Below are 15,194 nucleotides of genomic sequence, written 5' to 3' on the forward strand. Positions count from 1 at the left end.
GGTGTGATTAGGATGCTCTAGAAGTTTGGGAAGGTTTCTAAGGAGAACATAGGACTAAACTGGTCTGAGAAGGATGGGTATGGAAGAAAGTAAGTGTGTTTCAGAGCTTGGGGGAAACATAACTTCCTTTTCTCAGGTAGTTCAAAAGAATCTTTTTTTTTTTTTTTTTTTTTTTTTTTTTTTTTTTTTTTTTTATACTTGAGGGAGGTGATAAGAGATGAAAAGCAGTTCTCTGCCTTGGCCTGAAGATGTCCCTGGTCCCAGTGAATGGCTATTCAGTGAAGAGGCAAACACTACAGTGAGGCAGAGGAGCTGCCTTATCTTAGGCCATGCCAGTTGATAGGGAGGACTAGGCTCAGGAAGGAGACAAATGTGGCCCTGTTCCTCTGAGTCATAAATGTTGCCAAGGAAAGGCACGTGACTATGATCAAAGCTTGACCTCAATTGGTTCTTTGAGAAGCAAGAAATTCTTCCCCCTGTGTTTCCTACGTTAGCAGAGACGGATGTTACCATGTCCACGTTATTAATAAGAATAACAGTAGGTGCTATAACAATTGAATCCCCAAATTTCAATAACTCGACACAGTGAAAGTTTCTCTTTCACCTAAAAATTCAATGTGGATGTTTCTGGTAGGAAGGCAGCATTCCTCAGCTTGGAAATTTGAGGACCCAGCCCTTGCATCTTGAGCTGCTAATCTCTGTCTCCATTGGCAGAAGGAGAAAGAAAGGGTGAGGTGTCTGCTTTTTGACTTCCTTGGCCCAGAAGGGACATGCATCACTTCTGTTCATACTGTAAGTAAGAAGTAGATATTTGACTCCATCTGGATGCAAGGGAGGGAAAGGATATGTAGTTCCCAAGTGTGTGTGGCAGAAGGGACAGCCTCTTTCCGGCAAAAACTCTACACTATTGAAAGGGGAACATGAACCTTGGCTGGACAGGAATCTTTTTGCCACCTACATGTTATAGATCAGGAATTGCAGTATAGAATTGTGAAAGGGTCAAGATAATATGACTTATTAATGTAAAGTTAGGGATGGAACTCAGCCTCTTTCCCCCCCCCAGAAAATACTTGATGGAACCTTCTCAGTGTTAAACTCCATCTAAAGGGAGAGTGGAGTAAAGAGAGAAAAGAGAGCTTCTGTGGCCATGAACAGATATGAGGAGATAGGCAACCCCTCCCTGGGCACCTCATTTCTCAGGTCTGTCTCCTTAGGCATTGCAAGCAAGTATTCATATACTGAAATGTGCTGCCTGCTGGCTGCCTATGAGGGGAATGATTTCCTGAATGTAGTACATTTTAAATTTTAGTGAACGTCATTTCCTGGAATGTTTGCAAAACGTGCAGCTTCCCAGGTCCCCTCCCAGCAAGTCTGATTCAAACAGCTCTGGGTTAGGGCCCAGAAATCTGTGCTTACAATCAGCACCCCAGTGATTTTTGGGGCAGGTAGTCCTTGCAACACACAGAGAGAGGCATAGACTTGATTAGTATTAAGTTTTATGAGGTTTGCCTAAGCAGGTGTTGCAGAGGTTAACTGTGACCTGCCCTTATTGTCTTGCCCTTGACCCCTGATTACTCATCACCTGCCTACTAACTACCAGCCCCTGCATTTTTTTCTAGAGGTCTTTATATGACCTCTGGAGGCTGCTTTGCCATCCATGTGATAAGCTAGAATTGCCAGAGAATAAACATCATCTGGCAGCAGTTCTTAACTAACACCTTATAAGTGTTGGTGTGTAGATACCCCAGCTCCCTCATCCCTCAGTTGTACCCACTCTCTGCTGTGTGTTTTACACTGACTTCCAGAGTTCCCCACTGGGATCAGGTACCAGGTGCCCACAGTGGTACCTAGCTTGACAATGCACCCTTTATTGGCTCACTTCCCCACCTAACTACCGGGATTCCCTTCACCTCTTAAACTACCTGCTCTTGAATCCTTGTTTCAGGTTGTGCTTCTAGGGGAACCTAAATGAAACCAGTAGAGATGTACATATACTGTATGTCAGAAATTCTTAAAGAATCTTTCCCGTGACTCCTGTATGCAGGTATGAGTTGACTGTGGAAGTGCAAAACACCCTCATTCATGACATTGGTGTCATGAACCTCATTGGCTCTATCTGACTGTCAGTCTAACATGTCTGATTGCTTCTAGCAGCCAGTGTCTAATAAACTGAGCAAAACCCACATGGTACACTCACTGCCATGTGCAGATGGTCTAGCAAGAAAAATATTGTCTTCGTTTCCAAAAGAAACAAATCCCATTCCCACTTTCCCCTGTCAGCTTTGCTCCATGTGGGAGCATCATGCTGTCGATATTTCTCTTGGGTGAGTAGCCTGCAAAGGTTCTCAGCCTTAATGATTACCCCAAAGCAGGAATTGTGACATAAATCTCCATGTGTGGAATATATATCACAGCTTGAGTTAAATGGACCCCAAACATATGGCATTGTTTTTTGCATTTTCTAACACATGGGCAGTTTCTCACATTTTAAATCAACTGAAAATGAGAAGATTATAGGCAAATCTTCTTGGAGGATTAACTACTAGGAAATATACTTGGTTTGAATAAACATTTGGGGTGGGATGGAGGATGAGGTCAGACACTTTCCAAAGACAGATTGTATATTGCAGAAGGTGGGAGCCCAAGGGGGAGCAAGGTGGATGACTCTAGAATAACCTGCATGTCCGGATGGCCTGGTCTTCAGATACTCTCCCCTGAGTCAGATTGCAGCAATGAGCAAGCAGTGTCATGGTGTTTGGCCCTGACGAATAGAGGTTGTACAACCGATGACTTTTTCCTGTGAACGTTACTGATAGGGACCAGTCCCTCCTGGAGTCAATCTTTCCTCCTGTGTCCCAATGTTGCTATCGGTCTGGGCGAATTATAACCTGTACATGGGCAAATTATAACCTGTACATAAGCCTATGTCACTTGCTCAAGGGCTACTAGATAAAGCCATTGGAAACACTGAAGAATATATAGAAGGGCTCTATTCCTTATTGACCAGATTCCATGTAGGATTTGAGTGACGGTTCTATTTTGAGTATCAAGAGTTAAAGATGATGCAAAACCAAGCATTGGACTTGCACTTTCCTTAGAAGAGATCAAGTCTAGTTTTCTCGCAGAAGGCTGCACCAAAAAGGGCAGCGATGTGCCTGTAAGACATCAGTTCTCTGCAGGTAATGATCAATAGGGAAAGGAGAAAAGCAGCTCATTAGGCATTTCTTCCCCAATTGGCTCACTCAGCCTCCTTAGGCCTTCAAAGCCACAGCCGGCCTTATTGTCCTTATTTTCAAAATGGGCCCGCTAGAGCACCAGGCTGCTACCCTCTTGGCTCATGCCAGGCAATGACCCTACTGGCCCCGCAGCTGGCCTCTTGCCTACCCTGAAGACAATGTTCGGTCAGCAGCAGCAGATGCCCAACATATTTGAGGGCCTCCTCTGCCTTTCCCCTCCGTCATGTTTCTTTCCCCCTCAAATTTATTAATGCACATGTAATAAAGGGTCTAACACGGACTTATTTATACCTCTACATTATACCTATACTGATAGTGTATGTCATACTTAATACTAACATACAGTATATGTGCATCTCTACTGGCTTCATTTGGGTTTCTCTAGAAGCACAACCTGAAACAAGGATTCAAGAGCAGGTAGTTTAAGAGGTGAAGGGAGTCCTGGTAGTCAGGTGGGGAAGTGAGCCAATAAAGGGTGCATTATCAAGCTAGGTACCACTGTGGGCACCTGGTACCTAATCCCAGTGGGGAACTCTGGAAGTCAGTGTAAAACACACAGCAGTGAGTGGGTCCAACTGAGGGATGAGGGAGCTGGGGTATCTACATACCAACACTTACAAGGTGTTAGTTAAGAACTGCTGCCAGATGATGTTTATTCTCTGGCAATTCTAGCTTATCACATGGATGGCAAAGCAGCCTCCAGAGGTCACGTAAAGACCTCTGGAAAAAAATGCGATAACATTGCTCAGACCGGGATCATGGGTCTGGAATTTGGGGTGGAGTGGGCTTCCTGCTATAGAAATCAGGCCACTGCACTTACTTTACACTTCTGGGGGAGGAGGGATCTCTTCCAGTCCCTAAGAAAAGAAAATCTTTAAAGCTTCTTACACGCAGGCATGAAACCAGGAAGTCCACCCAGTCCCATCTCCGCATAAATTAGGAACTCTTCCCTCTTCCCACCTTCCTTGTCCCGAGTGGCACTGGCCACTGATCACCCTCTTCAGAGCTGCACCAGACATTCACAGGGAATTGAGGTTCCCTATGCAGAAAGGTTTTCAGACAAAGGACCCAACCCATTTTCTGTCTCCAAATCCTCCTCCCTCTCTCTTTTGTGGTTGCTGCTATAAAATAATGATTCAACAATCAAAGCGCCTCTCATGAGGAGATGGGAGAAGGAAGGGAACGAACGGGGAAGAGGTGCCCTGGGCTGAAAACCTGTAGATTTTTTTCTAAGTGACAAAGGGCAAAGGCCCTTTTTTGAAATTAGGAGAGAGACAGCTGTCTCCTCAATGGAAACTTTGCACATTAAAACCAGCCTTGGGAAAAGGCAACCCCACCAAGGAGGAAGTGCTATGGGGTTTTGAAGCCAGACCAGCTGTGATTTCTGGCTCTAATACTTTCCAGCCGTATCTCTAAGCCTCGATTTCTTCTTCCATCTGTAGAGTGGGCTTAATAATTTTGATTATCTCACAGAGTTGATGTGAAAATTAAAATAACTCGAACAGAATAGGCGATATATACAGGAATTAATGCAAGATTCCTGACATGATGCTTAGAAGTTCATGATGCTTAGGAAGATGAAATTCATTATAGAGATGCCGAACGGGGGTCTAGAGCCTGCTTTTTCGGGGTCTCTCCGGTCCTTCTCCATCCTCTTTATCTCCTGAGCTGCCCCCTCTTCCCCCGCGCCCCGCCCTCCCTGGCTCGCCCGGGCCTAGGGCGCCGCCTGCAGTTGCGCGAGGCCGCCTCTAGATGGAACTTTCTCACCAACGCAAGGCCTGGCCGGAGTAGCTACCCCGGCGCTGGGCGGCTAGGGGCTCCTTTCATTCCGGCGGGTTCGGGGTCTGGGGACCTGGGCGGTAACTAGCGGGGAGGAGCGCTGGACTGTGCACGACGAACCCAGCAGGTTTCCACAGGCGGCATGCGAAGGGAATCCCGAGGTTTCCCTGCAGAACCCGAGCACAGCTCTCCCGGAGTTTCCTGCCCCGCGTCTGCGGCTCCTTGAATCATCTCAATAAAATGACCGTCCCGGTAGCCACACACGCCCCGTCCTGCGCAGTGGCCTCAGCGGACCGCGCTGTGTGGTACCGCGAGCCCTGGGGACTCTGTAGCACGCGTTCCCGAGACCCTCGGGGGCGGGGAGTGGGGAGACAATCGTCCGAGTCGCGGGGCCGGACAAATGGCGGAACCGCCGCGCAGCGCCAGGCAAACTTTGCAGGGGAACCGTGCCGCTTGCGGGCTCTACTTTAAGCATCCCCGAAAAGAAAGCATGTGGCGGGACACTTGTCATGTACCATGTGTTATTCTCGGTGACGCTTTCTGGAGCTGTGCTCACGGGGGACCCGGGCTCGCGGGTGCTGCCCGTTGTGCTCCGGCGGGCGTCGCGCCTTGCCGCGCCGGTCCCGGGCTCGCCAGGCAGCCGGAGCCGCTGGGCTCCTCCACAGCCATATTCCTCCTTCTGCCGCTCCCGCTTCTTCCCACCCTCCCACTCTGTCGTTGGGTCCTCCCTTTTTTCTTGGGGGCGGGGAAGGTGGGGTGATTTTTAAAAATCAGAACTATTGACATTTCTAGTCTCCTTGTCGCTTCGGGCTGAAGCGCGGAGGGGCATCCGCGGGCCGAGGGTCCCCCTCCCTGCCCTCGCCAGGGCCGCTGGGTGACACCGAAATCCTGAGGCTCCCGCCCCTCGGGGGTTCCTCCTCCTGCTTCCCGAGGTGACTGGTTGGCGCGAAGCGATTGGCGATCCCGGGCGCGATCCCGGCCGCGGCTCCCCGCGCCGCGCGGGGTGAATGGCCGCGGGCGGAGGATCGGGAGGCGCCGGGCGCAGACCAATCGCGGCCGCCGGTGGGAGTATTTGTTATTCACATGGAAGAGACTTGGCGCCGGCTCGGCCAGCTCAGCCCCCTCAGCCCGGAGATCAGCCACAAGTGCGGCCGCTGTGCTCGCCTCACGCGGCGGCGGCGGCGGCGGCGGCGCTGACATGGAGCTGCAGGCCCCCGGCGGGCTTCCTCACCGCGCCCTCTGCGGGGAGCAGGGTAAGACTCGCCGCCCGGCAGCAGAAAGCTGCTCCGAGCAAAGCAAGTGCGGAACCACGGGACAAAAAGCCCCCGGCCCCCAAACTTCCCCGAAATGCCCTGCTTGTTGGAAAAGGAGAATCCCCCCGTTTTATTCCCCTTTCCGTTTTCTTCCCTAAAACCGTTCAGCGGACAGCCAGGTGCACCATTCCTTCCCAGATCACTCTAGTGATTTGCTTTTCCTGAGCTCAAGTAGATGGCCCTGCACGCCTGTAGTCTGTGAGAGAACTGGCGGGCGGAGGTGACGGGAATGGGGGGAGAGGGAGAGTGGGCACCAGGGGGCGAGGGGCTGGCCGGGCATTGGAGCTTGATTGGGTGTCTGTTGATTTTACGTTGCAAAGAACAAGGCAGCCACCCCTCTTGTCTACCCGTGATTACATTACAGTAAAGAGGTTCAGAAAAGAGGGAGACTTCACCCGGAACTCCCAAGGCTTGGAGGTGTGATCCCCCAAAAGTTTAGTCGGCGAATGGGAGACTGAAGGGTGACGGGAAAGGGGCAGGCGCGCTCGGCGCTCTGACTGGGCGTGCGGTGGCAGGATTTTAAAGCGCTCTGCCTCGGATCGCCTGCCCCGGGTGACCTCCCAGACCTGCCCTGGTGGAATCCGGACTTGCCCCGCCGATATGACGAGGTACCTTCGTTTCGCGAACCTAACGGGAGGGATTTCCGAAGTTAGCGGCTTCCGGGATGAGTCGGGGTAATACCCCCGCACTCTGAGCGTGGGCTGGATGGATGTCTAACCGGGATCTAGGGAGGATGGGGGTCGCGGGGGAAGCCGGGGGCTTCGGGGTCCTCGACACCCGCATCCCCGCACGGCGCACGCTCTGTCTCGAGTTTGCGTTCTCGAGTTAGCACCGCGAGCTTGGGATTTCCGTGCCCCTCTTTTGTGGCTTTCGGGAAACGCCGGAGTTCCGTGTCCTGTTGGGGGTTGGGGGATGGAGAAAAGGTCTCGGGGATCTTGTTTAAAAAGCAAAAGCTAACTCGCCCCGATAGCTCCTCTGCAGCTCCCGCGGCCGGCGCGTCCCCAGTTTCGGGTGGCCCCGTGCGGGGCCTGGGCGCTAGGGCGGCCAGGTGCGGCGGGGGCGCAGGCTGCACTCCCAGCGCGCGGGGGCACCCGGGCGGCGCCGGAATGCCCCGGGGCGCGGGAAAGGCGAGAGTAGCCTGGCGCTCCCCCCATGGCCCTAGTCTCTATCCACCCCAGAGCCCGGCTTCAACAGCCCAAGGAACTAAGAAGAAAAAGGAATGTGCGCGGGGGAACAGGGGATCCGGGCGGGCTGAGTGGCCGCTGTTATGGTAGAGATAGAAACAGAGGTAGAGATGGACAGACAGCTCAGCCACGCCAAGCGCGAAGCCCATCCGCCCAGCCAGAAAGCTCGGAGATCCCTTGAGCTTCGTACAGTTGGTGAAAATGTAACAGAATCACCAAAAAAGAAAAAAAAAAAAATTCTTTCGTTTGACACGCGCTCCCTTGGTGCACATGAAATGCGGAGGGACACGCGAGTCACCCAGTTGCACAAAACGGCACCCCCGCGGTTCCCCGGGGAATTACTTCTCCCGTGGCCCAAATTGCGAAGCCTGGGGTCAGAGGGTCTCTGCGCACCCTGGATAGCAGGGGTGAAAACAGATCCCCTCGCCGGTTACAGAAATCCTTAAGTCCCCTACGCAAGTCCCGCCCCCGGGAAGGAATGCCTAATTTGCCATTTGGGGGATCCTTTCCCACAAACCTGAAGGTGCGGGAGTCTCTGGAACACCCAAGAATACACTAGAGTCCAGGCTACTACCGCGATTGAATACAAATCCTGCCAACTGACAGAACTGGAAAACAGGGTTGGTGGTGGAGATACAAGAAAAATCATGAACGGGAGAAATGCATTCCTATGATAGCTTGTATTTTACTTGAAAGAAAAATAGAGAAAAAGAGCCACCAGCAGGTAGATCGTGGATAAACAGCTTATTGCACTTGCCTGTAATTTCCATTTTCCGTTATGAAATTGTTTGTCAATAATTGCAAATGGCTACAGAAACCACTTTAGTTTACCTTGGTCACTTGCTTGTGAATAATACCGTGAAAGATCTCTGTAGGAGGCACAGTCAGCTGTGTGCAATTCATTCTCTGGTTCTTGAAAAATGTGTGCCTTGATAATTTTGAAAAGAAAAGCTTTCTCCATCAGGGAAAACGAACCAAGATTTTTTAAAATGCAATTTTCCCATTTTAGAGTCAACTACAGGTTGTACCATGTCTAAGATAGAGAATTCTTGCTTCTGAATAAGGGATATGGGGAGAAATAGATGACGGGAGGCTTTGTAGGAGACAATTGACCCGGAATAAAGAAGAAGATACTGAGAACACAGCTCTCTATACTGTTATTTAGGCTCAATTTGTTCTGTTTGGATTGTGCTAGCTAGTTCTGCCCTATTATGCACCCTTCGAAAGTTATGGCTGCTTGAATAATTCTAAAAACATCTACATCCGAAAGGAATAGAGAAAAGGAAGAGCTGAGCTCCAATGAGTGCAGGGGAAAGTTAGAGGTCTGGAGAGATGTGCTCTTTTCAAAGTTGGCTGAGCAGGTTGAAGCTGCTGCGGGGCTTGTTTAATTGTTATTTATGCAGCAAATAACCCGTCTGACATTCACATTGGCAATTGCGTGCCAATCTTTGTGTATGAATGTTCCATTGTCTTCAGGGCACGATGCACAGCACACTACACACATGTTTTTTTCCTTCCGAGTTTCCTTCCTACCACCTTCCTCAGGTAGTTGGAATGCCCATCATAAAGATGACCTTGCTTTAGTTGGGGGGAGTGGAGTTGCTCTGTCACAGTGTCTTAAAAGAAGAGGCTGCTTGAATTTCTCTCTTCCTGGACCCACAGCCAAGCCCTGTCCACATCTGCATGCTTGTCAAGTTGGCTGGCTTGCGGAGGTTCAGGAAACTTGCTGTTTTCTTGATAGACTCTGACTGGGCGTCCCCAGACTCACAAATGTGGTTCATTCAGTAGGGACGGCCACTTCATGTTGTTCGCAGGAGAGGCTATGAGCTGAGAGTTGGCTGGCTTATTGTTTTCATTTCAAGAGAGGGATCTTGTTTTCTTTCTGCTAGGAATTGGAATTTAGATTTGGGCTTTCTCTCTTTCTTCTTTTTTTCTTTGATTTTCATTTCTACCTGGTACTTTGACAAATTGTGACAAACCCACTCACTGGGAGGGACTCTGAGCATAATATTGCCTCATCCCAGGACACCCTTTCTGAGTGGTGGGCATTGCTGTTGGAGTGATTTGAGAGGTACTATTGAGAGGCTCCTGACTCCTAGCTCCCTGCTCTGGCTTGTTGCATTGCCAGCCTTAACCATTATTAATGGTGATATTTCTTTGGTAAAGAAATTATGGCTCTCCTAGGAATCATTTTGAGAATGCAGATGTTCCATTTGAGGATGACAGTAATGCATCTTCAGGCTTTGATACTTGCTAATGAATCCACTCACTCCCTGGGGAGGGCCAAGGTAATGAAAGAACAAAGACACTGACGGACGGAAGAGACCTAGTTCTGGGGAGGGCAGGGCAGGGCAGGGCAGGGCAGGAGGTGAGCAGAAGTGGGAAAATCTAGGAGAGGCCTCAGAGGAGTATAGATTGTTGGACACATGTGTTGCCAATTTCATACTTTTCCAGGCAGGGTTATGCCTAAAGCTAGAAAGCTGCTGGCTATTTATTGGCTGACTCTTCCAGTGGTCATGACCCAGTGGTAGAAGCATTATATTCTGCCTACAACTTAGGAAGGTTTCCGGTTGTCCTGTTTTCACAACAGGAGATTATCTTGTCACCACTTTCTTCAGAATAGCGATTTACATGCTCAGTGACCATGACCTTTAGTTCTCCAGGTCAGACATGGTACTTCCATTGACTTCTTCTTGCATCCTTTCCAGTTTTCCTTCAAGCTCTGTGCTCTCCATATAGGCTTGTCAGGGTTGACTTTTTTGGACCTGTGACCCTTGTTAAGGTCTGACTAGCCCCAAGTATGATGAGAAAGTGGTTTTCTTAGATCTTCTAAGTACAATACACCAATAACATATTTTAGTTCTAGGACGGATTGTTAAACTAACAGTATCCCTGTGCATTCTTATAGTACTTGGCAGTTTATAAAGTACTTCGACACACATTATATTGTTTGATTTCACAAATTGGGAGATGGGGGAGAATCATTCCCCATTTTAGAAACAAAGAAACTGAGATCTGGTTAAGTGACTTGCTCAGTGCTATACAGTAAGTGCTGGGGGAAGTAAGACTAGAATCAGTGTCTCCTAGGGCTCTAGAACATCCCACTCACAGTCCTCATTATCAAATCAGAGTTAGTTTGAGATCCAGCATGGCCTCCTGCCCCCAGGGGGCATGGAGTAAGGGAAGGAACAAAATGGCAGTCCTGCATTTGAATCCTGGCCTGAGACTTTAGACACGGTCATATAATCTTTCTGTTTTCAGGTTCCTTAGATCTTGAATGGCAGCTGTGATACCAACCTCATAGTTGTATTTTAAGAGGGAAATGAAATAATGTGTCTGCAGCTCCAGGCACACTGCAGGCATTCAGTAAGCGTTGATGTCACCCACTTTCTCTCTTCTTATCTGATACATATTATAAAAAGTAGCTTCTCATTACTTTAAATATGGTCTTTTTGTGTAATAGCTGCGTTATTGGAAAAATAAGGGCACAAATTGAATTCTCTTAAATCAGATTGTTTTTTTAAATGCCTGGGATTTAGCTATTTAAAGGAAACCTGTGGTGAATTCTTTTGTAATGCAAATAATTACTTTCTAATTTATCTGTTTAGTAAGTCGAGCTTCTCCTGTATCAGATTTTTTAAAATATGAGGCTGGCTTGTGTAGAAGAGCTTTCACAATCCTCTCACTGATGGAAAAATCACTCAACTTGCAAACAAAATCAGTTATTGTGTTCAGTTGGCAAAGCCTTGCTCTGATGTTTGAGCATAATCTCATATTCCCTTATTATTAAATAATAGAATCTCGGAATAGGAAGCTGGAAGACACCTTAGAGATCATGTGGTCCATCTCACTCATTTCACAGATGAGGAAATGGAAGCACATAGAGGTGAGGGGACATGTCACCTCTGTGTGCTTGGGAGTGTCACCAGCCAGTGACTGTCAGACAAAGATCCGATTCCAGGCCTCTGTTGCCAGGGGAGAGCTCTGTCTGCCCCATCCTCACTCTGCCCCACCAAGAATCCATAGACATGCATACGTATTGCAGCATGGGAGATGATACAGAAATATGATGCATTTTCAAAAACAACCCGAAGAGCTGCAAGTGTGAGCAGTCGTATGAATTGATGAGAATATTCAGCTTAACCTTTTTGTTAAAGAGCTGAATGGAATGCAGCATAGGAATGCTGCTTTGGCCTTTTTATGAGAAAAAAATTACAATTCTTGGATAATGGTATTCCTCAGCGAGGATTTTACCCTATCATATTTTAATTGTACCTGCTAAATGGCCAAGGAAGATGTGATGGCAGACCCAGAGAGGCCTTGCATGCATTGGTGGGTGTGTTCCCATTGACATCATCAACGTGGCCAGGAGACCTCATTTGGAGCAGAAGTGTTTGGACAAACTGCACTGGATCTTCTCAGCCCTTTGAGAGATTCAGAAATCACCTCCCTGGAAATGCCCCTAGATTGTCCCTTCCTAATTAGTACGTTATTGTTCTTCCAGAGCTAAGCGTCAAAGATGTGCACCTTTCTGAAAGATTGCAGTGGAGGGGCAGGGCTGTTCCCTTCTCTCGTGCTGCCACAGCGAGTCCCTGTAGCACTGGGGGCTTTCTCCAATGACAGACCCACCTTTTGGGACAGATGACTTTGGTGGCACTGCCACTCATCAGCTCACCAGCTCAGGGGTTGGGGCCATATTCAATCCCTCTGAACCTTCTTTTCTCATTTATACAAGAGCTAATGCCTGGTGTATGAAAATTTGTGGAGATACTATGTTAGGTACTTGACACTGGTACAGAGAAGGTGTGTAGAAAATAAAGCAGAATTCTGGGCTCTGGCCAGTGAGGAGCTGTCCTTCTGGCCTTTTAGGAAACAGAGCACATTTAGGGGGCCACAGGCTTAGGGTCCAGCCAGGGTGCCGGCTCCCAGGAGCCTTAGGCCAGACTGCCCATGGAGGGCCCAAGGATGTATGATGTGCCCTGTAAGTAAGGATGGGCAGGCAGGGGAATGCACAGGAAGGTCTATGAGGGTTCATAGTTAAGCCTCCCCAAAGGGTTGCACGGCCCCTCCCTGTGGGCCCAGACATAGTGCTGAGAGGATTTGTCCCGCTCTGAGATTGGTTTCGGGAGTCTAGACCTCACGCCTCCTTGAAACAGTCCAGCACAGGCCAGGCTTCTGCCACATATCAGAGGCAGGTCAGTTTGAGAGAGGAGCTGTTTATACTTTAAATCAAACACAAAACATAAAATAGAGGTATTTGGATCTATAGCTCTGAAAGATTATGATTTCTTTAAAACTCATAGACTCAAACTAGGATGAGTTTGGACTGAAGCTCACAAGAATGGTACAAGAGCAAGATAAGTAATTTAAGACTGTACAATGAAACCTAACTGATGTAGTTTCTCGCAAACTTTCAAATACATTTTTCCTTAGGTTTCTTAAAAGGGGAAACTAAACCTTCTGGCAGTGGAGTCTGATTTTTATGACAGTGTATCAGATTTTGAAATAACTGCAAGATTTAAATGTTTTATAAGTAGCTCTGATTTTATTTTTTAAAGTGACAAACGAAATTCATTAAAAGCTCACCAACTGGGCAAATACAGAAAGAGGTGCTCTGCTCTAGTAGAAAATGAATTACAGACTAAGTTAGCAACAATAACTCCTGTTTACTGAGCCAGATACTATGCTTTCCATGTGTGCTGTGTGGCAGATTCTATCGCCCCTTTAAAGACAAGAAAAGCAAGCTTCAGAGAGGTTACATGCAATTAATTCTATGACCCAGAGATGGAAACTCCAGCAAAAATTCAAGTGAGCTGTTCAATAAATGAAACTGAAAGGAAACCAAAACTGAACCTCTCGTTTTCCATTTCAGTGCATTCAACCACTAAACAAAACTGATTCCTGCCTCACTGCTATTCATCCCCCAACCTTTTTTTAAAAATTAAAGCTCCAAACAAAGCTATGAGATACCAAAGAGAGTAAACAATATTGCAACCACCAATAATTTTAAAAGCGACTCAATTTTATTACTTTCTGGACCATACAGCAACTGGAACTAGGTTAATGCCACATGGATAGGTAAGGATGCATTGTGATGAACAGATGGGCTGTTTGTATGTTCGTCTATAATTGAAAGCCATTTATTGTCATAAGTGTTTTAAGTACTTGGGGGATGGCTTGGTGTAAAGAGGAAAGGCGGGCCTTTGGAGAAAATCAAGACCCATCCACTCTCCCTAGACATTTCTTCTTCACCTTATTTATTCATTTAGTCTGTACTCTGTCAGAACAAGGGTCAGCCCAGCCACGTGGAATTGGTCTCAAATTCTCAACTAGTGATCGGAGTTAATGAGGTTTTACTATCATGTGACTGGTTTTCTTTGTGAAACTGTAAAACACAATCTTACTTCTCTTAATGGGTGGCCAGTGTAATTTATGGCCTATCACTTAAATGGTTTCATCCTGAAAGTCAGGTTGACTTTCTGAGTGTTTCCTTTTGTGGAATGCCCGAGGTCAGGCTGTTATTGAATCACAGATTTTCTGAGGGAAAAGCAGCTGCTAGGAGAATCGAGTGTGAGGGACTAACAGTTAAGTGGTGAGAAAAATCAGAAAGGACGAAGTATTTTTGGGGGCAGCACGTAGGAAATCTAAGGCTTAATATGTGCCAGGAGGCAGTGAATACTTGTCTTAGGCTGCACAGAACTCTCTCAGCCGAGTGGGCCATTGGCTGGCTAGGCTACCAGGTGTTTGCTCAGAAATATGGGGCAGTGGGCTGCTATGAGCCCTCTTTTCTAATCTGAAAGTGCAAAAATTGCAGCTTTCTTCGAAGACGTTTGGGCATATGTTCACTTATCCCCCAGGGAAGCACCATCTTTCCTTTCGAGACAAGAAGGATAAGAAGAAAATTTTATGAACTGGAACTTGAACAAGTGAATGGAAAATACAAGCAGATGTTGGTTGGCTAGGGTACAGGAGAACTGTCCAAATTTCAGGTTTCAAACCCATACATAAATAGGTTAGAAATGAGCATTAGATTAACCATCCTGCCAAAGTAAATTGGTGCTGTTTATTCTCTTAATTAGCTGTGCATTACAAATCTCAGATTCCCTGTGTTAAGTCAGTTCTCATTTTCAGTCACATCTCTTCGAAAGTCATTTGAAAAAAATCTTATGGAATTAAGAGTGAAGGCCTTAGGAAAAAACTTTGTAGATTTGCCTATAGACACTTTCATTCCAAGTTATTTCTAGTCTCGATGAAATAACTGTTTTCCCCACCGAGTCAGACAGAATTAAGCAGCTCTTCATTTGATCACCAACTCTGATTTGCTCCTAGTGATTCTGGGATCAAGGCATGTTTCCCTCAGAACTGTTAATATACCCATTGCTCCCACCCCAACAAATTAACTGGAAACCCTGACAATGGTAATAGGAATATCTTCACATGTCACCTTCCCTGCGTGTTTGATTTTCAAGTCTTTGTTTTCTTACCAGAGAAGAATAAGACAATTTATACGAAATAGCTGACTTTCTATGTTAATTTTTTTCACAAGCTACAAAACTTACACATTTTTTAGCTCTTTGGGTGGATTTCTTTCTCTCACTTTTTGTAATTGAATAATCACTTTTTCCTACTGGGTAATTTGAGGCACTAAAAATAAAAGTCATTAACAGATGACTGGCTTGTTG

General features: G+C 47.2%; 1 protein-coding gene across 8 annotated transcripts in view; it reads left to right on the forward strand.

The window, feature by feature from the left end:
- The first annotated feature begins 5,678 nt into the window (after positions 1 to 5,678).
- LOC105474850 (glutamate metabotropic receptor 8) overlaps positions 5,679 to 15,194 on the forward strand; it is an 808,970-nt gene continuing 799,454 nt past the window's right edge. For 2 of the 8 annotated variants that reach the window (XM_071094550.1, XM_071094551.1), the window contains exon 1: positions 5,679 to 6,268. In XM_071094550.1, coding sequence (XP_070950651.1) covers positions 6,023 to 6,268 — 246 coding nt within the window. In that variant the 5' untranslated portion in view covers positions 5,679 to 6,022. Of the gene's footprint in view, positions 6,269 to 6,664; positions 6,937 to 15,194 lie in introns of those variants that run through there. The other 6 variants (XM_011729672.2, XM_011729687.2, XM_071094553.1 and 3 more) reach the window with 3 other exon arrangements.

The sequence above is a fragment of the Macaca nemestrina genome, chromosome 4, assembly GCF_043159975.1.
Source record: "Macaca nemestrina isolate mMacNem1 chromosome 4, mMacNem.hap1, whole genome shotgun sequence".
Taxonomy (NCBI): Eukaryota; Metazoa; Chordata; class Mammalia; order Primates; family Cercopithecidae; genus Macaca; species Macaca nemestrina.